Source organism: Manis pentadactyla, chromosome 6 (assembly GCF_030020395.1).
Source record: "Manis pentadactyla isolate mManPen7 chromosome 6, mManPen7.hap1, whole genome shotgun sequence".
NCBI classification, from domain to species: domain Eukaryota; kingdom Metazoa; phylum Chordata; class Mammalia; order Pholidota; family Manidae; genus Manis; species Manis pentadactyla.
This window is the reverse complement of record NC_080024.1, coordinates 26073785-26097463: the sequence shown is the minus strand read 5'-3', so window position 1 is coordinate 26097463 and position 23679 is coordinate 26073785. Positions and strand designations below refer to the sequence as shown.

The 23679-nt window shown below is 35.9% G+C and overlaps 1 protein-coding gene across 1 annotated transcript in view; it reads right to left on the bottom strand.

The window, feature by feature from the left end:
- PTH2R (parathyroid hormone 2 receptor) overlaps nt 1-23065 on the bottom strand; it is a 43882-nt gene extending 20817 nt beyond the window's left edge. The window contains exons 1-6 of the mRNA XM_057503920.1: nt 22835-23065; nt 20020-20122; nt 12235-12345; nt 11984-12105; nt 10616-10703; nt 5249-5309 (exon numbers count right to left, since the gene is read on the bottom strand). Of these exons, the coding sequence (XP_057359903.1) occupies nt 5249-5309; nt 10616-10703; nt 11984-12105; nt 12235-12345; nt 20020-20122; nt 22835-23065 (716 nt within the window). The remainder of the gene's footprint in view (nt 1-5248; nt 5310-10615; nt 10704-11983; nt 12106-12234; nt 12346-20019; nt 20123-22834) is intronic.
- Nucleotides 23066-23679: the final 614 nt, after the last annotated feature.

Here is a 23679-nt window from a genome sequence, read left to right as displayed (position 1 = left end):
GGGAATAAATTTATCAAGAAGTTACTTTTAAATTAAGGAGCACTTATGGATAATAAAGCTATTTCAAATAATAGTACTTATTTTTTAAATTTAGTTTTTTAAATAGACAAGACACTCTCATTTCAAAAATCACACTATATAAAAAAGGCAGACATTGAGACATCTCAGTCCTCTCCATGTTCCTGTCTACCTCGACCCCACCCTTCTCCATGAAACCGGAAAAAGGAAACTCATTTAAAATGGAGCTGGGAGGCCAGAAGGGGGAGCTCCCACACCTACCACGGGTCATCAATTGCAGGCCCCAAGAGAAGAGACCTTGCATTCTCAACAGGAAGACACCTACTGTACTATTCCAGCAGAGGAAGGAAGAATTTCTCCTCGCCAAGCAACAAGTATGGCCAATAGGAAAATACCACATCTCACCTAATTGGAAACTATCTCCACCTCCAACTCTTGCTTTCCTCCCATGGACTTTCATACAAAGCAGCCCCTCCCAATTTCATCCTTTCCTTTATAAAGTAACATTCCTCTCCTTTAATATCTAAACTTGCCTATGATTTGCCATAGCTTGCATGTCCCGAATTGCAATTCCTCCACTATTCCCAAATAAACCCATTTTGCTGGTAAAATAACTGCCTGTTTTACTTTTAAGGTTGATGCCTTGTAGGCAACATCTTTTATTATTTTATTGAACATATTTCCATTGTTTCCTTATGCACATACAAATACAAATATTATAATCTTATTTCCCCATCTTACAAAAATTGTAATGTATACTGTTTTGCAGCTTGTTCTTTCCTTTTAACAGGATTCTTTTTTAAATTTCCATATCAGTATCAAGAAAATTCAGTTGCAAAGCATTCTATTGGGAGGATGTAACACAGTTAAACCAACCAGATCCCTAGAACAAAGTGTAAATCTCATGTAGCCACACTGAAATCTGGAAAATCAAAAGACCTGAAGTCTGAATAACATAGAAATCAAAGACAGAGAAATTTTATACTTGTACATTAGTGAACATCTCCTAGCATTATTGCATGCATCTATTTCCATGTGATTCAACCAGACAAGAAGGTTAAAAAATAGTGTTATTGACTTCTGCAGAACACCTATCACATTACCCTAAAAAGGCTTTCTACTATAAGGAAAGTGGTATACACAGTATGAATATAAATTGAATATTGATTCACTAGCTGTAAGACTCTTGGATTCCATAAGTTTTCTTTTCAGTTTTGATATTTGCTAACATCTTCACAATCTCCTTTCTTTGCCTCAGTGACATGGCATGACAGTGTCTCCTGACACCCTGGAATTCAATCATGCAATTCCAGCTCTACAAAATACTTGTATTTGAAAGTAGGTAAAAACCAGCTGCCTCTAAAAACAGGAAAAACTTGACTTTGATGATTTTCAATGCCAAAAAGTCAAACGTGCCCTTTGATGTGAGAGGTAACTGAGAATTCAGATTTCTTTTTTTTAAAGAAAATGCTATTAATCCTTGCTTTTAATTAATTCTTCAGTGTTGTAGCTCACACTGTGATTGTTAACATGTCCCCCAAACTACCCTCTGTTCAGATTCTTTAAAATAAATTCTAACACCCTAGGAAATGCATGAATGAATGTCAGTAAAAGTGCGGTTCTGAAAAGTGGCGTATATGGTACAGGGGTCTGACTAGAAATGAGAACTCCCTACAGCCAGGATTGAAAACAGGAGATACACTATTCTGCTAAGGGATCTAGGGAATTGTATTGATGGAATATTGAATTATCTTCGTAATCTGATAAGAGTAGAGGAAATGAAAAAACCCTGAGAAAGATGCAGATTTCCTAAGAAAAACAGAGGGTATCTTTCCTTGGTCCTTTCCCTTGCAGGCCTGACTTTTCCTGCTGACATCTCTTATCTCCTCTGAGTGAGCAGGGAGAAGGTAACAAGGTATCTTGGAAAATATTTTTGCTTTTGTAAAGAAAAAGAAAAAGAAACAAAAATATATCTTGAGTTCATTTGTCCTATCTATTCAATTACCTTACCCTACATTGATCAAATAACAATTCTGATAGAATCAAATGTAAGAGACCTGAGCACAGACCCCCATCCATCCTTCGGAGATGCTCTAAGTCTGCTCTCCCACCTGAATTTTGTGACATGACACCATACATAGGTCAGTTTATGCTCAAGAAAACCCCTAAGAACTTTCTATCTATAGGTAAGCTGAATTTCATCAAAAGTTAAATCAGACAATTCTGAAATCATGCCATGTATGTAGTAATATAGTTTTATTTTATTTGCAAAATAAATGTAAAATGACCCTTTAACCCAATTATTGCCCTCAGATCAGGGCACTATAGAATTCAAGATTTTATTCTGAGTAAGGTAGGAATAAATCATTTGTACAGAGGAGTAACATGATCCAACTTATATTTAATTTTTTTACATTAATTCAACTGCTTTAGGGCAATATTTAGTATCAGTTGTATTTTTCAAAATATGTATCTAAAGGATTCTTTGCTTCAAGAATAATAAACTTGTATTTTTTATTTTTTTCAGTGTAAAGACTTATTATTAATGGATTATGACTTAGTTTATGATTTTTAAGAAAGAATCCAAAATAACTAAGAAAATTAATCTAATTCAAAATAAACTGTACTGTGAATATATTTGTTTTCTTTCCATGCTCAATGCCTGGAAATTTCTTAAATGGTTGGAAGAGTCGAAACTGCTCCAAGCTGGCTGCAGGCTTTGAATATGTAAACTGATATCCCTAGGTCTCATTTCATTTATCTGTCAAATGAGAGGGGTGGGCCCCCAAATGTCAAGTGGTCCTTCTACTTGCTTGTATCATATCCTAAGTATATTAACTTAGCCATCTCTTTGCCCTTACTTCTCACAATAACTTCAATGGAAACATCTAGTCTGCCTATAGTGTTAATTGGGTGCCTCTGGAGCCCGACTGTGCAGCCAAATTCCTTCTCTACCACTTGTGGCTGAATGACTTTGGGCACAACTTCTCTAGCCTTGGTCTCAATAGGTTGCTACGAGGGTCAATTATATTAATATTCGCAAAGGTCTCAGAAAGTGCCTGGAATGTGATCACCACTCAAAAACATTAGCTACCACCTTTATTACTACTTCCCTACAATTTTTACTCCATGGGCTGATAACAATCTTTATAAATGCAAATTTGCTGTTATTATCACTTAAAAAATAAACTCAGCCATCCTGATATAGCCTATAAAGTTCTGGAAAGCCTGGCTCCCATCTCTTCTCCAGCTTCATTTTTAAGCTCTAACTTTAGCAGAATCAAAGGCTCCTATGACTTGGTAAGATAAAAATCAAAATATCATAAGCTAGGATTAATGAAAGGGTGAGTTCTCATTTCCAATGAAATAATAATAAACAAAGACATTTTTAATCAGACATTACATGTAGGTATAATTAATGAAATCATTAAAGGAATAATACTAAGTATTTAGCATTTACCATCCCAAGCCCTGTATTGTTTTACATACATTAGTTCATTTAATTGTACAACCACCCTGTGAGAATAACATTAATTTTCTCTGCATTTGGTAGATGAGAATACTGAGGCTCAGCGGTCAGGTAACATACCTGTAGCCGCAGGACCAAGCAGCAGCACAACAGGCCTGCCCCTCAAGTTCCTCCTCCTCAGGTTCCCACTTAGTGCCTCCTATCTGTCCTGCAACCTGCTAAGTGTTTTGTATGTATTAAGGTCATTTATACATTTTTATCCCTGTTTTATAAATAAGAAATTGATACACAAAGAGGTCATGTGTCTTTCCCATGGTTCCAAAACTAGAGCAGCTAAATCAAAATTTGAACTCAGGTCTGCCTAATCTAATGAAGGGTTCTTTGCCATCACCCAGCATCATTGTCCTGTACTCTAAAATACTGCATTAACTTAACCTCAAGCTACTTAGAATATCCTACTGATTCACGAGGATGGATTCCACTTCGAGTGTGCATGTTTTATTGTTTAAAAAGATTTAATTATGCTACAGAAGACAAATATGATGGATGAAACCCATAGGTTGCATTAAATATAGGCAAGTATTAAGTGTAGCACATGAGTGTTAGACACAGTGCAGATCTGGGGAGAAGGGGGTCCCCTTCCCGGAGCAAAGTTCCCTATAAAGCCAAGTAAGGCAAGGGGAAGGGCAGGTTGGGAGAAACCCTCTATTGCTCACGAGGAGGAACGGCTGTCTGTCTGTCTCCTCTGGCCGCGTGCTCTCTCAGTCCTCCCGGGTTTTCACTTGCAAAGCCCACTTCGTGCTCTCCGTCCTTGCAGCTAGGGCGCAGGCGCTCACTTCCCTGCCCGCCCCTTCCAGAAGCTCTGTGGGCGGGTCCTTGGTGACTGGCGGACGCCAGACCGAGTACGTACCAGAAACGGAGGGGAGGAGAGAGTGGCTATTTTCTCTCCCTGCCTTGCTGTGGATTCTCAGATCCTCAGAGGCTGCAGTGGTAAACACCTATTGATGTGTAAATGTTAAGGCCAGGCGGGAGATTCTGGAAATTCTGTGATTTTACCCCACACATAGGTATTAAATACATACGAGGCATGGGGCACAAAATATCCCTGATACACAAGAAGTGCTCAATATTCTTGACATCTTAATTCAGGCACTGATCGGTGAAACCCATACACACATATCCTTTGCCCAAGGAACACAAATAAAACTTAGAGCTGCTCAGGAGGCTGACTGGCAAGCTACAGGTGTGCTTGCCCCTACGTCTCTCTAAGACAGTCTAAGTCATTGTATGTCATTGGCCCAAACAAACTTCTGTCTGTGGTCCCGCTTGCTGCAGCCTCATCTCTGGACCTCGTAACCACACCACCAGGAGGGAAGACTGATGTGGGGGAAAGAGAGGAAATATCAATATTGCCTATCCCAGACTCAGTGGGGTCCTTCCACTTGCTTGCACCATATCCTGTGTGTTAATTTACCCATATCTTTCCTTTTCTTACAGCATGTTTTAAATTGATTTCATAAACCAGGGAGTTCGAGCATCCTGATCTGGTGTGTGAGTCTTTCTGTTCCATGACTCTGGGACGAATGGCTTGCTGGTAATGTATCAGAGGCTACCATTACACCAAGGTAATTTCCCACATGACATCCCTAAAGGGCAATGTGGTGAAGAACAGTGTGAATTCAAGTGTCAATTCCAAGCAGGAGGGCTGGGTATTGAGAAAATCTGAAGCTCTTTCTTTACCTCCTCCTCTTTGTCACTCACCTTGCATCAGCCAGAGTGGCTCGTGTCACAGCCCAGGCTGCAACAAATGCTGCTGGAAACCCTGAAATAAGAAAAGGAGTCAGAGACCATATTTCTTTTAAAATTAAGGTATTTTTTTCTCTCATAGGCATTAATCGTAAGAATACATTATTAAAAGTTGAGAGAGAAAAATGGACATGAAAAATGTTGCTATGTGTACAAGAAAAGTCCACTTATTGTTCATCTTGTCCACTTGAGAAATGAACCAGGTATATTGCTGTTAATTGTTCTTAAAAGTCTGAAGATGAAGTTGGCCCCAGATTTCATTCCATACTCTGAGGGCATTGAAGCTCCTGGAGCGAGAAGCATGCAATGGTTGGTGCATTTGACTTTGACTCTTGCCACACCGACAGCCACATGCTTTCAGAGAGGAGTGAAGCAACAAGAGGGGCTCAAAGGAGCTGTAGGAAGGTGGCTGTTTTAAAAAACTAGAACTTCTTCATTCTCAAAGTGGAAGGCAAAGAGAAGCTATACTGCAAGTTATAAAATTGGGAAGTTTTGACCAGTTTAGCCTCTTCTTTTCATTGGTTCATAGTGGCTCAAAGCAGAAGGATTTGCATGAACTAATAGCTTAGCAAAGGGTGGCCACTATGTTAGTTTGATTATAGCATCGTAAGATACTTGCCATTCATAAATGATAAACACCGTGTGAGCCTACAACATCAAATCTGTCATCTAGTATGGTTGTCATTCCTAGGCCAAAATTTTCGTGGGCAAATTAATAAACATTGTAAAGGAAGGTAAGAAATTCATACTTGCATAGAAGCTCACTGGACTATTTTTTGTTCTCTTTTTCACAGAAAAATCTGAAAACTAGTTTCCTGGATTTCATGAGACAAATTCCTGACTTTCAGGAGGGACAGACTGCAAGATATACCCCAAGTAAGAGTTGCTGGGGGAGGTAAATACAAAACCAATAAATAAATAGAGCAAAAGAATTTATTACAAGTGTGATCAGTGGCATAAAAATAAAAATAAAATAAAATGTAACCCAGACGAATGTCTACATTCATTTCACGTGTCCTTTGCCCCCACTTAGTTTGACCATCAGTTCATGCTATAGTTGATTAGACTCTGAAATCACACACACACAAAAAAATCACAGGAATAACTCTTGCAGAACATTGTAATAGAGAATCAAAGGATTTAATGGATAACTTCTCATTACATGGCCTTTATGAAAGAGATTGTAAAAAAGAGACACCATAGTGAAAACAGTACAGAACCTAGGAAGCACCTTACAAAATGAGAGAAAAGGTTTAACCTAAGTTTGAATATTTTTATTAAACATAATATTAAATTCTTTACTTTTTACAAACATATTTGTAATTTTTCAGGTGTTCTTTATTTGCAAAAAAGTGAACAAATAGATTCAGATGAAGAAAAATTTCATCAAAAAATGAAAATTAGATGATGCCCTAAATGTTATTTCTTTGGTCCTCTCAATGATTGTCTAATTGAATTTAACATCAACCTGCCTGTGTGGCAATTTCATTTTATAATTCTGCATTCCAATTTTATTCATTGTGTCTATATAACTCTTTTTTTAATAATCTGCTTGAATTCTATGTTCTAGGAAATTATTTATGTCAAAATGGATCTACCCAATTCTAATTATTAAGTTCATCTTGCATATTCTTTCTATCCATCCACCTACCTATCCATACATCCAGTAACCATCTATTTTTGTGTCAAGGATTATTCTAGTCTCAGAAGATAAAACAATGAACAGATAAATTATATACTTATTTTCCTGAAACTTATATTCCAGTCGTGGAGGCAAAATTAATGACACAACTTCAGTTATCAGTTACAGCTATGAAGAAAAACCATGCATGATGTTCTTCAAAGACTGGTTCAGAAAGGCCTGGCACGGACCCCTTTGCTGTTCTGCTGCCTTGGCTGTGTTTAAAAAGTGTCTGCCTGCCTTTGATTAAGCTTTTCACATTGTTTCATTTGCAGGCCTTTAATCTTCTGTTCTTTTACAATCTCCTGATCAGGCAATTTCTGGAATGATATTCTACACCCATTGATTACTGGTGTTTCAGTTGGAATTATGTTTTAGATGAAAATTATAAGTATTTTAGGCATCATGTCTTAGTGAAATTGCTTTTCTCATCCTCTTGTTAGATCCTTATTCAGAAGACTAGCATAGAGACAATCAAAGAATAATAAAAAAATAAAACAGTAATTATCTGGGGGCTCTTCAAGGATGTTTGATCACCTAAAGTTAAAATGATTGGGTCCAAATGAGTAACAAAGGAATCCAAGCAAGTTCTCTTCTCTAGTGAAGCCAGTAAATCACATCATTGGAAGAAAGTATGAAACTGGGGTTCACTATGAATTTTTCTAGCAAAGGATCCTGCAAAGCAGTTATAATGTTTTTGACCATTATTTTTCTTATAGGAATTTTGAAAAATGATCAGAAATTAAAATGGTATTTTAAAATCGGAATCTGTGTTAAGATAAAAGAAAAAAATTGTTTATTAATCAGACTTGAATATTTACTTCATTAAATGGTAGCTGTGCTTTAGTAGCAGAGAGATATTGTTAAAAGAATATTACTACTTTTTTATACATACTTTAGTACATTTTTTTTAAGTATAGAGTTGCAAAGAGAGGGAGAGGGTCAGAAGATAGACCAACTATAGAAATAGCTCTATAAAAATTGGTTATTAGTGTTCTAGATTTTGCTTAATTGAGCATATTTCATGTAAAATGGCTTTTCAAAGTAAGCCTCCATGTAAATCCTACTTGCTTTCATGAATGTTTTCAAACCATTTGATAAAATGAATATTTCAAGTAATGATGTTTTTCTACTAGAGTTGTCATTCCTAGGCCAAATTTTCATGGACAAATTAATAAACAGTGTAAAGGAAGGTAAGAAATTCATGCCTGCATAGAAGCTCCCTGGACTATTTTTTTATTCTCTTTTTCATAGAAAGATTTGAAAACTAATTTCCTGGATTTCATGGGACAAACTCCTGACTTTCAGGAGGGACAGACTGAGAGATATACCCCCAAATAAGAGTTGATGGGAGAGTTAGCTAACAAACCAATAAGTAAATAGAGAAAAAGAAGTTACAAGTGTGACCAGAGGTGTGAAAAATCCAAAAAAATACATTGTAACGAGGACAAATGTCTATATTCATTCTTTAAATTTGTATCGACACCTGTATCAACTTCTAGTAATTATGTAGGTACACGGATATTATTTTGATATAAAGGTAAACTACCAAAAACTGTCGAGGAAATTTCCAAAGTACCCTAAAAAAATTAAATATACCTTTTTATTTTTAGTAACTGCTAATCAAAGATAAGGAAGAGCCTTAAAACAGACAAGCTGCCTCAGAAATAAAACTTTATTCATGACAATCACTATTTCATAAGAAATGAAATATTACAGTGACTTGACCCTCTCTCTTCTTAAAGGTTATTAATTAACTAACAGGTAATGCAGTGTTCCTTATTTCACATTTTCAATTTTAAAATGATAGTAAGGCAAAACAGGTAAAGGAATACTCTTATTGTGGAGGGAAAAAAACTTTCAAATTTAACCTTAAGCCACTTAGTTCATTCTTTTCCTAATTACCTCATAATTTGGATATTAAAATGGCAATTGAGATCTGCAATTGTTAATCTCATGACTTCTTAATTTTAAACATATATGAGTTGTCATTTCTCTTAAATTTTGACAAACAAACATCCTTTTCTCCACATCATGTTGAGTTAGTGCCTAGTCCAGTAGTCCCTCTAGTACTGATAAGGCATTTTTGGAACATGAGCTGAATATCCCTTTTTTTTACTTACTTGAGCCAAAAATAATTTGGATTATTCTCTTTAATGACATGGTAAGCCTACATAATTTTGTAATTTATTTTGTTAAATGTAGTTAAGATGGTTTTTAAATTCCTTTCTGGCATTTTCATATGATCTAGAAATACAAATGAAAAATGCATCATTACAGTTCAGAAATTCAAAAATCAAATATTAAGGGCGAAATTACTGCTAAAGCAGGGCACCAACCTAAGACATGAGCAGTTCTAAATGTGTATGGCTAACAATGCATTTTTCTCTTACACCAAAGAGTCTTCTCAAGAATCTGGCTTAAAAACACTAACCATAATGGTGAAAAGCTTGTTACCTCTGAGAGGATTATAGACTAGATCTTAATAATTTTCCACAGTCAATAACAAAAGAGAAAGAAGAAGGGGTAAAGATAAAACGGGGAGGGATTATGGCAGGAAAAAGGCTGAAAGAATGCCCTCAAATCCATAATCCATCTTAAAAGAAAAGGAAACATAAATCCCTTACCCCAGCCTACCAAGGTGAAGCTCCACAGGTATTTGGTGTCAGGAAAGAATGCCACGAAGACTAGACTATGCAGGTAGAGACCTTCCACCAAGATCCAATAGTAGTTTGTAGCCAAGAAGTAAATAAACATTACAACAGCAATCTTGCACCCAATTTGTTACAAATAAACCAGAATTGTATCATGTTAGAACTACTGATTGTACTAGATGCCAACATTAGACCACCAAAAAGTGATTCTTTAGTTTCCTTTTTATAATCAAATCTCCTGTACATAAGTAGGTCAAAACTGTTGAAAGAGACCAAAAAAGTTGTTTTAATGTTGCATTTTTAAGACTATGGGTTTGATTCTATTTTTAAAATAAGGTATTTTTTTTTCCTTGAGAAGTTATAAAACATCACTTTTTCTTAATTTTTCCTGTTTATGAAAACAATACATGTTCCTCAAAGAAAAGTATAAAAAACTATAAAGAAGAAAATATCATCCATCATTCTACCACAGACTTATTCTATTCTAGGCCTTTTTAATACCCCCAAAGGCAATGGTTTGAAACAATAACCATTTAATATCTTATGAATCTACGAGTTGGCTAGGTGATTCTGCTGAGCTGGGCCCGTCTCAGCTAACCTTGTCTAGGCTCACTTATAAAGGCTTACTCTCAACTGACACATCATCATTCCCACTTCATTCTATTGGGTAAAATAAGTCACAAAGCCAGCCCAGCATCAGAATCAGCAGGGACTACAAAGGGCGAAGGGCAAGGATACAGAAAGGGTATTAATTTGCATGATCAAAGCAACTAATCTACTCTACTAAATTTTCAGATATATTGCTTCAATAACCTAATTAACTGATAACTGGGTGATTCTGTTTACTAAATAACATGAGGACATTTAAGAAGAGATTCAGGTACCATGGAATTTTATTTTAAACAAGTCTTTGGGTCTACGATAAAGGAACTAAATATCATGTGTTTTTAAATCCCATGCTTCTGGTTTTGCCACTAGGCTTTTTACTTTTGAAATTGGTGAGCCATGATAGCTGCTGTGGATCACATATCAAATGCCAATCATGTGCTTTCTCAAGTTCCCATTCCAAAATGTTCTGGAGGAAAGTACACAAGCACTTTTAATAATCCAAGATGATGAGTGATTAGGCATGAGATTTGAGGGCAGAATTGAAGTAGTAAACGTCATTATACAAACTGGTCATTATTTCAGTTAATTCAGAGATAAGCCAAAACAAGTTAACACATATTTAGGTCTTTCAGAAATGTACTGAAGAGCTCATTAAGGTGGCAGTGCTTTGTGTTAGAAAAAAGGAATGTTAAAAAAGGAAGTTCTGACTATTAATGCAAAGCAAATAGAGAAATCTTCCATGTACCACTTCACCTACTGCTCTGCATTCTGTGCTGAAAAAAAGATCATAATGCATAAAGAAAAATGTGTAATTTGAGGAGAGCGTATGTATGATTTATTGTTCTCAGGGTCCTTGTAAAAACTACTTATACATCAATTTATCACATTCACTCCTAGCGTCATATACAGATAGCATCATGCATCTTACAAGGTCTCAGTAATATGAATTTAAGCATGACTTTTAAGCCACCACATACGACTTAAAAGTAACTATCTAGACGGGTTTTTAAAAATCTGTGTGTGATTACTATACTAAAAACAGCACTGAAGAGGAATTTGGAGATGAGGGCTCTGCTTCAGGCCCTGACAACCGTGGGCTGGGTCACTTTGAACAACACTTAATCTCTAGTTCCGTTCTGGGTTGACTCATGTGTAAAATTAAGGTATCATGCTGGAACACCTATAATATACCCCTTGCTCCTCTTTAATTCTACAACTCTAATACACACACACACACACACACACATACACACACTGTATATACTAATGAAATCATCTACTGGCAAATCTTATGATGCAAAATACATCTCTAAAATACACAGTTCCTCCAGGAATATAGAGTGAGATGAGATGTAGCCATTCATAAGTAACCAAGGAGAAATCATGAATCATGTTACTAACTACTTATATGGATTTTTATACATAATATAGCATAATACAATATATGCTTTTATATATATACATATATATATATATATATATATATATATAAGCATATATATACTTATAAGTACGTAAGTATATCTCAGCCAGGTAACTCTAACCTAAACAAAATATCAGAATGTTTCAAGTCCTAGACCTTTCCTTAACCAAATACCTGAAAAGATTCCAAACTTGCTTTTATCTTTTATGCTCTTATGTCATAGAATAAAAGAGTTGTTAAGTATAGTGGTTGACAATGAAGAATTACATAAAAACATTATTCTGCTTTCTCTTAGGGGTTCACAAATACAAAACTACCATTACCTTTCCTGTGCTGAGATCTGGCTGCAGAAAGCGAAGGCAATCTGAATAATTAACCCATGTTTTATTTGAACTGTACATAAAATCCCATGTTCCATTGTGGTTACAATGTCGGAAAGCAACTCCTATAAAGACATAAAGAAAAACCCTGAGATTGTTCAGTTCCCTTAGAGAGCCCACTACCCCCCCCCCAAAAAAGTAAATTTATATTCCAAATTAATCAATTTCAGAAAAAGTTCAAAAGAATTCAATACCTTTATGATTAAAATCATAAATATAAGGAGGGCATGGGACAGCTAATGTTTTCCCTGCTCTTCCTCTGGGCCAACAGATGAGCCCATCCCATTCTGGCAAACAATTTCCTTCTGATGAGAAAAAAATTAAGAATCAAATAAACAAAAATGCAGTTAGAACCAGAGAGTAAATACATTCAAAATACAAAATTTCAAGTTCCTGCCTGTAGCAAAATGTAATGCAAACTGGTAGTTTTGGAAACAGTATGGGGTAGATACGACATAAATGTTCCAAAATTCATCCATCTTGTGTCATCAAACACCCATTAATAAAAATATTTGATCTACATAAATTAAAAATGTTTCAGTGATTCAACATAGATGAGTTATAGCAATTAATATATAAAAAACCATTGGAATTCATCGTGAACAACTTCTGCAGTGAAATTCTATCATCATTGTGACTACATTTTTTAATCCTCAATTTTTTAAAATTGCTGTTAAAAAGTATAACACATGAAACAGATTGAACTTCATAGGAAAACTCAAAGACTCGGGTTTGCCTTTTTACCAGAAATGTCTTTGAGTCTAACACTCATCTCAAATGAAAATCTCCTAAGCTCTCCAGATCTCCTCAAGATGCACCCAGAGCCCTATCGATCACTTCTCATAACCCCCACTGCCAACACCCACAGTCCAAGCTGTATCTCCAGCGTGAATTACTGCGAGAGCCTCCAAGGGGTCTTCCTATTTGCAGGAATAGCCCCAGATCCTCCAAAGGCTTCCCGTCTCACTCTGCACAAAGGCCAAGTCTTCACAGTGTCTGAAGACCCTCCAGGACCTGCTCTCCCTGCAGCTTCTCTGTTTGACCTTGGCTCCTGCTAAGGTCCCTAAGGTCCTCTTTGCTCTCCCTTGAATAAGTGCCTTTCCCCTGATAGCCTTAAGGCTTAGCCCCTGATTTCCTACAGATTTTTATTCAAATGTCAACTTCTGAGTAAAATTATCCATTTAAAATTACATCCCCAAACACTCCTATCCCTTTTCCTGATGCATTTTTCACCTGAGCTCTTATCACTTTCCAAACACTAAGTGTTATTTTATTAGTTTTCTTAAATCACAGGGTTTAAGGACCCTGAGGGCAGGGAATTTTGCCTGTTCTATTTCCTCTGTTGGCCACCCAGCACTGGTCGGAGCTTAACAAGTCCTCAGTCAGTGTCGACACTGTGTTCTTTAGGACCCCTCCCAGTTAGCTGTGTGTTGAACTTTCAAGAAGAGCATATCCACCATGCCATACCCCAGCTTCCCCAGACACACTACTTTTAAGGAGTTCTGTATTCACTTTTCTATTGCTACCATAATAGATTACCACAAACAAAGCAGCTTCAAATATCCCAAATTTATTATCTCACTTGTTTCTGTAAGTCAGAAGTCCAGTGAGCCTAGCGGGATCTCTGCTTTCAAACTCACAAGGCCAAAATAAAGGGCTGGGCAGGGCTGCATCCCCTTCTGGAGGCTCTGGGAGAGAATCCACTTCCATACGCATTCCAGTTGTTGGCAGAATTCAGTTCCTTGCAGCTGTAGGACTGAGATCCCTGTTTCCCTCTGGCCACCAGCTGAGGGATGTTCCCAACTTCTAGAAGCCACTTGCATTCTTTGGTTCATGGCACCCTTCCTCCATCTTCAAAGACAGTAAGGCAGGTCGAGTCCTTCTCCCATGTCAAGGTTCTCTTCCACTCTCCTTTTCTCTGACTGACTCCTACACCTTTCTTTTCCACCTTTAAGGGCCCATGTGATGACACTGGGCCCATCCAGATAATCCAGGATAATCTTCCTATTTTAAGGCCTGTAACCGTAACTCCATCTGTAGTGCCCCTTTGCCACATAACACAACATACGCAGGCACAACACGGTGGACATCTTTGGAGAGCCACTGCTCTGCTACCACTACTATCCAGTATAGCTTTCTCAAGTTTTTATTTACCAAATACACTAATCATAGATGAAAATTTTTATTCTAGCTAATATTCATGATGTCAAGTTGTTTTTCAGTTTTGAGTCATCAGCATAATAGAACCTCATGCAAACACCGATCTCTACAGAAAAGAATTCAGCATAAACCTGAAATTAATTTCAGTGTCCACCATATCACGTGGAAACAAATATTTGATTTGCTTTGTGGATTTGTTGACACATAAGAAAAAGAAAATGTCTTCTGTCACCCACAGTTGTTCTTACAAAAGAGGACACTTTCTTGGAAACAGTCTCACTTTGCTCACATATTAAAAGCCTGAACTTTACCAGGCATGCCATGAACTCATCAGGTTGGCTCCTGCTTTTGATGCACAGTTTCACCTGCTTCTTTCCACCATTACCTGCTTTTTGTTTGTCCTCCTTGTTTGAACTGAATACAATGAATCAATCTCTCCCATTAATCTTGCCCTAGACACTTTTCTGCATCTTAGAGCATTCCATATGGTTTTCCATCCATTAACTCCATCATTATTAAGGCATGCTTCCTTATTTATTTAGACTGTCCAATCCTTTACCAGAAATATACTTTGCAATCTAATAAGTTGGACCTGGACATGCATTCCTGTCTTCTTGTATATAACTGCCCCTTGAAAATGTATGTTGCAATGTCATATTAGATTTCCTGGCCAGTTAGTCACATAATGGAATAAGGTCTTCACACAAGTCAAAACCCAATGACCAGTTTCTTGTATAACTATGCAGTTTTTAAACTGCTGTGGGAAACAATCTGCTATTTCCTCACACTCTAAAGGGCACAGTTTTCTAGCTCCCTACGAGACACCACCTCACACACATGCACACCACAGACACACCCCAAATTTGAGAAAACCAATATCCAAAATGTCTCTTTATATCATGTTCATCTCTCTAGTGCCTCTTTGACTTAGGCAGTGGTTAATATTCACAAAAACTTGAAAAGACTGGGGAAGCCATGACCTCACACAGACAATAAACAGATCTTAATTAACATCTACACTTTGATCATCATTTCACATCACATGTGAGCAAATACTTTCATTATTTAGCAAGAAACTAATTAATTGCTTTCATTAGTCAAACCATGGTATTTACACAGAACAATGTAAAATTTGAAGAATCTTTGTCTCTTTTCAGATCTACAGTTACCCATAACACAATGCGACCATACATTTGTGAAGTAGAACTGGGAACAATAATATTTTGGTTTTTGTTTTTAAATACTTGAATAGTTCTATAACTTGGCATTTGCATTTATACTGACTTTTCTTTCTTTCATAGACTGGAGGAAATTTTTTATTTTCTTTTTATTATAAATTATTTTTCATAAATAAAACAGAGGCTATGATATATCAGTCATCTAGAATTGACACTAGTTAATATTTCATTATATTTTACTAGTTAATATTTATTTCATCTGGTTTACTTTTTGCTGTGTTATTTTAATGTAATTTGCAGACAACATAAGAGCTTACTCCTAAATATCTTAATTTTAGGAGAAGTTTAAAAATGAAAAATTTTAAATTAGCTAGTGAATTTGAAATGTCATTCTAGTTTTTGACACATAAAGTGAAGAACTCTGAGTCAGTTTATATATTATTAGGCATTTTTACTGAAAGGTAAACCAAAGTTTGACCAGATTTAATTCTATCCTATTTGTATGGAGAAAGATCTCAAAGAAAGTATCTTTCCTCTTCTAATATTTGTTCATCTACATGTTTCACATGATTCATACCTCCTCAGATTTGGATGCTACCTAAGTTTCCACCCAGATCTTTTACTCTTTTTATGTATAACTCGTGTGGCACATGACTAATTCAGACTTCCTTGCCTTTGCCCATCCTATTCCCTCTCCCAGGAGTGTCTTTTTACTTCCTCTTGTACACATCTAATTACTGCTCCTTTATTTTAAGATGTAATGATTTTTCTTCCAGAAAGCCTCCTCTAATCCCTCCCTGATGAATTAAGATGCTCTTGCAATGGTTCGATAGTTGTGATACCTCTGCTGCTGAACTGACACACATACTGACAGGTGCGCACCTCCCATACCAGGTCATCTCCTGGAGCAAAGATGGAACCTGATTCATTTTCTCCAGTGCTTACTATAGAAGCAACCCACGGTGGGCATATAATATATTTTTGAACTGTTAAAACAATGCTGAAGATGATCATGTTAGCCTAGGTAACCTCTAAGATATCTTCCACCTCAAAATGGTGATGTTATTCCTTATTAGGAGACCTGCGTGCTTGAAATTTCAAGTCAGTGTTCTACAGAGGTAGCATGAATGGTTCCCTTTTCTTACACTATTAATCTAGCCATTTAGAGAAGTCCTTCCTAATACACAATGTCTACAAAGGCTGGATTAATATAAAAACCTTCTTTCTTAAAGCATGGCTTAGCTGTCTATAAACCAAAGGACTGGAAATTATTCCAGAGGGCCAGTGGACACTGCATTTGGGGTATACCCTGGAGGCCTCTATTCACCTGCTGGCTTGGAGTTTGGATTTTGACTGTGTTCAGGTGACAAAAGATGAGTGTCTCCTGATAAAGTTTTAAAATTGGACTGAAAACTCCTGTAAAAGGTCAGAATGCCCCCTAAAAAAGACTCCCTTAGTGAGTGAACAAGAAACAAAACTATGATTGGCTCATTTCACTATTGGCTCCATTTACAGTTGTAATAGGAAACAATGGAGAAAAAAATTCTTCTCTGATATTCTAACCACAAGCCCACATTTATGTGATCTCTAAACTCAGTTTAAAGTGGACTTAGGTCAATAGTTCCTCTAGGTACCTTGTAGAAGCAAAAAGAATTTTTTTCTGGAGGAAGGCAATTCAAACGAATACCTCATGAGTTCTTTGCCATGAATCATTACACATAGAAGGAAATAAGCCACCGTGTGCAGTAGTCAGCACTGACAAGCAAAGTCTGTGGATATTATAATTATCAAATGCAGAATATAAAATATGTTTAGGAAAAAAAGAGAAGAGATTAAAACCATATTGAAGATACAAAAGACTATCAAAATTAAATATAAAGATTCCAAAGTGAAAATAATATAATAAGACTATCAGAATTAACTGAGTGGATGGATTAAACTGCCATTAGACAAAGCTGAACAAAAAGGTGTCAAATGGGAAAATATATTTGAAGAAATTAAAAAAACAGCAGTCGATACAGAAAGAAAAGGAAAATATATGACATGAAGATACAAAGTATAGAGAGAAAATTTGCCTACTTTATTAAAGTTCCAGAAGGACAGAATAAAAGAATGGGAGAGAGAAAATATTCAAAAATAAAACAGCGAATCATTATCAGACTCTAGAGATCAAATGAATCCATACATGGATACAGAATGAAACTGCAGAATGTCAAAGTCAAAGAAAAGCTCTTAAAAGGAGCCAGAGGAGAAAAAAACTAATCATCAACAAACACTGAGAACTGATTTGTCAAAAATAATATAAGCTAGAGAGAAAAGATGAAATAATATTCAGGAGCTAAAAGTAAGTAATTATCAACCAAGGACCATATATCCAAAAGAGTGTCTTGGGAGATTGGGACTGAAATAAATACCTTTCCAGATAAACAAAAATTGATTGTTCACTATAAGCAGATTCTAACATAAAGAATTTCTAAAACAGGCATATTTCAAGAAGAATAAAAACTATAATAACATATTAAAACTGTATAAAAGTAAAATTCTATGACAATAACAAAATTTGGAAGTAATTAAATATTTTGAATTTCTTGTATTACTTGGGAGGGGGAAGTCATTAACTTTAACCTTTATTAAATTAAATTATATGAAAATAATTTCTAGGTAAATCACTAAATTCAATATATATCTTCTAAAATAGTAGGGGAAGAGACAATGAAATAAGGAAAGAAGTCCCAATCAATCCAAAAGAAGCCAAAAGAAGGTGCAGGTGGGAAGTGGAAGGGACACATAGGAAGAGCTAGTGAAATGAAAAGCCCAAATAAGATGGTAGAATTAAATTCAAGTACTGTATGTTAAAAATTAAAATCAACATAAATGGCTAAACTCTTCAGTTAAGAGACAAAGACTATCAGAATAGATAACAAGAAAAAAGTCCACCTGTGTCTTGTTTTACAAAAGACACTCCCAAAACAAAAGTATACAGAAAAGTTTAATAAACAAATGGGAAAAGAGAGAGAGTTGCTGTTGAATGGATTTGGAGGGTCAATTTTGTATGATGAAAAATTTCTGGTGATTGGTTGCACAACAATGTGAATACACTTAATGCTACTGAAGTGTACACTTAAAAATGTTTAAGAATGGTAAATTTTATGTTATGTTTTATGTATTTTGTTATGTGTATTTTACCACAACTAAAATTCTTAAAGGATTAGAAAAGATGCAAGGCAAATACCAAGAAAGAAACCAGTTTATTAAATATTGTTATTTTTAATATAATAATTTTATATTGTATATTATTTACTATTTAAAGCAATGTAAACTAGAGGTATGGAGGGCTGCTTCATATGAATAAAAGGTTTAATTTACCAGGAAATAGAACTTTTCTAAACTTGTATATCCCAATAGCATATTTTTAAAATACATGAACCAAAAAATCCACCATCGTACTTAGAGATTTTAAAATATATATCTCAGTAAATAATAGGTCAAGCGCAGATGAAAAATCTTTATGAATACAGAATACATGAACCATATTACCAATAAGCTCAACCCAGTAGACACTATAATACACTCTACTCAGAAACTGGAGAACACATATTCCTTTGAAGACTACATGGAACATTTATCAAAACTGTACACAATATAAGACATTAAGTCTCAACATACTTTTAAAAATCAGTATCATGCAGACAACATTCTCTGATCATACCAATTGAGAAATTAATCATAATTTTTTTAATATTTGAAGACTAGAATGAAGCAGATATCAAACTACATTTTTGGTTATGAAGAACAGCTTTTAAGGACCTTATCTGTCCATTCAGTTTGTTGGGATCTTAGGGGGCTTGGTAAATAGCACCTCCCTTTTAAAATAAATTTTCCTTGAATATATTCAACTATCAAAGCGAAGCATTTTCCCATATAAAACACTATAACTTTCCCACTACTCTAAAGCAGTCCAATAAATATCTTCACCCAAAGACCCCAATGAGAACTCTGAGCGACCACCAGGTCCCAGGGAGCACAAGCCACAGGTCCCCGAGCAGCTGCAACGGTAGAGGCACCCGCACCCACAAGCACCAACACTGCCACAAGCTCACCTGGAGTTTTGTGGTTTCATTTTTGTAGTTTCTTACTTGAATCTGGAACTAATTGGAAAGTTACATAAGGAGTGGAGCAGACAGAGATAAAATGATCATTTTATTAAGAAGGAAGTTTTTTGGAGAACAGTAGGTGCATGTAAATTGGCTTGTCTGCTCTCCTGATTTTATATACTACCCCAAACAGCAGCCAGTAGCCACAGGTGCAGAGCTTGCCCCTCCAAGCTCACTGCAGTCAAGGGCAAACCAGCATGCACGCTCTCTGCAGGCAGACAGATCCCAGGGAGGCGCCTGAGGAAGAGGCTGATGTGCACACGCCCAGCTGCTAGTCCCAAACAAATCAGACAAATCACTCCTTCCATAGAGAGGGAAGAGCTTTTCGGCTAAAGAGATGAAAAGAGCGCTACTCTGCTCTTTATTATTCCCTCCACATGGAAACATGGAATGACTGAAGAGGAACTCCCTAACGCTAACTAAGGAGGGTAATTGGCAATCTCTGTGAAGACTCAGGTGGGCGCACAGGAGACATTAGCAACTTTACCTCCTTCCTGGAGCTGAGCTGTGATGTTGAGTTCACACTGTACTTTAGCTTCCAGCACAAGGACAATCTGCTCCTCTACAGTAATGGTACCATCAGAATCCAGCTGTAGAGGTGAACAAAATACAAAGAGAGAAAAACATATTCATCACCTTTTTTTTAAGCCACGGTACAATCTTTCATTATTTTACCTTCTAATATAATTGAAAATTAAAGTTTTGATATCAAGCTATATGTAGTAGTCCTTTACCTGAGTCAAAATTCAAAGTCCATCAATGTATAAGATTTAGAATAATCATACTTTTACTTTATTAGCCTAAAGTAAAAAAAAAAAACCATACCGAAAATTATAATATAGTTAGGTAATTATATTATTATATTTTAGTTAGAAAAAATAATAAGCAGATTGAAAATTTCCTGGAATGTTATGAAGACCCAATATTTTATTAATTCTCTTGCATTATGTTAGTTATGGCACATAAGAGGAGAAATGGACTAGATACTGTCGCCTAGAGACTTGAGTGGGACTAAAGGATCCACTTCCAAGATGACCCACTCAATGGCTGTCTGCAGGCGGCCTTCAGCTCCGCAGTGACTGATGAGAGAAAGCCTCAGTTCAGTTCTGCACTACATGGTTCTCTTCATGTGGGTGCTTGAATGTCTTTACAACATGACAACTGGATTCCCAGACTGAGTGATTCCGGAGAGAAAGCAAGGAGAAAGCCACAATGTCTTTTTTTTTTTTTTTTTGCCACAATGTCTTTTACAATCTAGTCTCTGCTGCCACTCATGTTCAGCCTCATCATACTGTATTTGTTAAAAGCAAGTCACCAAATCTCACTCAAGCAGAGAGGAATTAATCTCTACCACTTAAAGCAAGGTATCACAAATTTTAAAAATATATTTTTAAACCATCACAATTTTCTGCAGGTGGTAATCCCTTTTCTAGAAAGAAAATATTAAGTATTGTTTAGGTGCAAAGCTTTACATTTCTGCTTTCTGTTAGGGACTCAGAGGTTCTTAAATCAAATGAGATGATATAACCTGTCGATTACCTAAGTGACAAACTCCCAATGATACAACCTTTTGCAAATCCCAAGTCTTTAATTTCAGTCTACAGATAAATTTATTCTCTAGAATCACTAAGGAAAATAGGAAAACCTTTTTATGTTGTGCAATAAGATATTATGGACTGTAGAAATAGAAAAATGTTTATGTTATTGGCCAAAGAAGTACGCCTAGAGATTACTGACAATTGTGATTTTAAATGGTACATGAAATGACAGAATGGCAGAATAAACTGAAATGGACACTATGAAAGAATATCTATCATAAAAACTAATTTTAGCACCAAAAAGTTATCTAATTTCTGAAAATTAGCAGTTTTTATTTTCCAATATATTTATAAATACAAGGGGTAGCTCAGAGAATAGTCAGGTGTATATATATCCAGAGATTTCTGGATAATATTCATAGTTCAGTGCCCACATTTTCTTCAATGATTTCTATGAAAGGACATAGTAATCAAAATCTAATTTTTTGGATTGGAATACACCTCACAATTTAGCTATCAGATTAACACAATGCGGATTCTGAGTTAAAAGCAGCTGCACTAAAAGTGAGCCATAAAATCTCACTTACCTGAAAGGGAGAATGAGATGGAAACAGATGAGTCATCAGCAGGAAAATAGGCTTCTTCCCACTCACTCTCCAGAACCAGTCAGTCACCATTCGAGTTTTGTGTTTTGTTTTGTCTGACTTTTTTTCAGTTCATTAGTTACTTTCTTTTATTTCACTCCTAGAAAACACTGGGTAAATTGTGACCAAGTTTCAGAACTATAAATTTGATTCAGAGAAACCTGACTTCAATTATCCAATATGAACTCTCCAATCACCCCTTACATCACTTACACTTGAACATATTCTTTTTTTTGTTTTCTTTTTGGCAGATGTAGCCTTTTAATTGGAATAAACTTTTCAGAAGCATAAGCAGCATATAAACTCCAGTTTCTATCGATATTTTGCTCTAAAAAATGTGGCCAGTTTAAGTAGGAGCAAGTGTGATTAGAATGTGTTAAATCATGCTCTTTTACATTGATCTATAGTCATTTTAAGTGAGAATAACTTAAAATATTTAATGTCTTTTATTTTGCTTTTTTCTTCCTTCTTTGTCACAGGTACAAGTGTTCTTTACCACAGAGGGACATTAAAATCATAGTGTACTTAAAACAGAAGATCCATTTTCATATGCAATGTCTATTACCCCAAAAGAAACAATCACATCCAAAACAAAGTGGTACATTTAGAAAAAAAAATGTTAGTAACTTTTCTTGGGCAAGTGATCATTTACAATTTGAAATAAAATGTTGAATTTCAATCACATATCTGAGGACTAAAGAAGCCCTAGTTTGATAACGTGTATTTTACCGAAAGTAGAGGCATATGTCAGCAATATGATGGGTTCAGTTCCAGACCATCACAATAAAGTGAATATTACAATAAAGTGAGTTTTTGGTTTCCCAGTGCATATAAAAGTTATGTTTGCACTATGCTGTAGTCTGTGAAGTGTGCAATAGCATTATGCCTGAAAAAACAATGTACATACTTTAATTAAGAAATGTTGCTAAAAAATGCTAATCATCATCTGAGCTTTCAACAAGTTATAGTCTTTTTGCTGGTGGAGGGTCTTGCCTCAATGCTGACTGATGGCTGCTGACCAGAGAGTAGTAGTTGCTGAAGATTACGGTGACTGTGGTAATTTCTTAAAATAAAACGGTACTGAAGTTTACCACACCAACTGACTCTTCCTTTCACAAACCATTTCTTTGTAGCATGTGATGCTGGTTAATAGCATTTTAGCCACAGTAGAATTTCTTTCAAAATTGGAGTCAACCCTCTCAAACTCTCCCACTGCTTCATCAACTAAGTTTATGTAATATTCTAAGTCCTTTGTCGTCATTTCAACAACCTTCACACCATCTTCACCAGCAGATTCCATCTCAAGAAACCACTTTGTTTGCTCGTCCGTAAGAAGTAACTTCCCATCCATTCAGGTTTGATCATGAGGTTGTAGCAATTCAGTCACACCTTCAGGCTCCACCTCTAATTCTAGTCTTCTTGCTATTTCCACCTCATCTAGTTACTTCCTCCAATGAAGACCCGAGCCCCTCAAAGATATCCATTAGAGCTGGAGTCAGCCTCTTCCAAACTCCTGTGAATTTTTATATTTTAACCTTTCCCATTAATCATGAATGTTCTTAATGGCATCTAGACTGGTGAATTCTTTCTAGAAAGTTTTAATTTACTTTTCCCAGATCCATGAGAGGGATCACTATTTATGTGAGCTTTATCCTTTAAAAATGTACATTTCAAAAATTAGACTTGAAGATTGAAATTACTCCTTGACCCATGGGCTACAGAATGGTTGTGTTGGCAGGCATGAAAACAACATTAACCTCATTGTACATCCTCACTGGAGCTCTTGAGTGACCACATGCATTATCATTGAGCAGTAATATTTTGAAAGGGATCTTTTTTCTGACCAATAGGCCTCAACAGTGGGTTTAAAATATTGAGTAAACCATGCTGTAAACAGATATGCTGTCATTCAGGCTCTGTTTGTCCATTTATAGGGCATAGGAAAAATAGAGTTAGCATGATTCA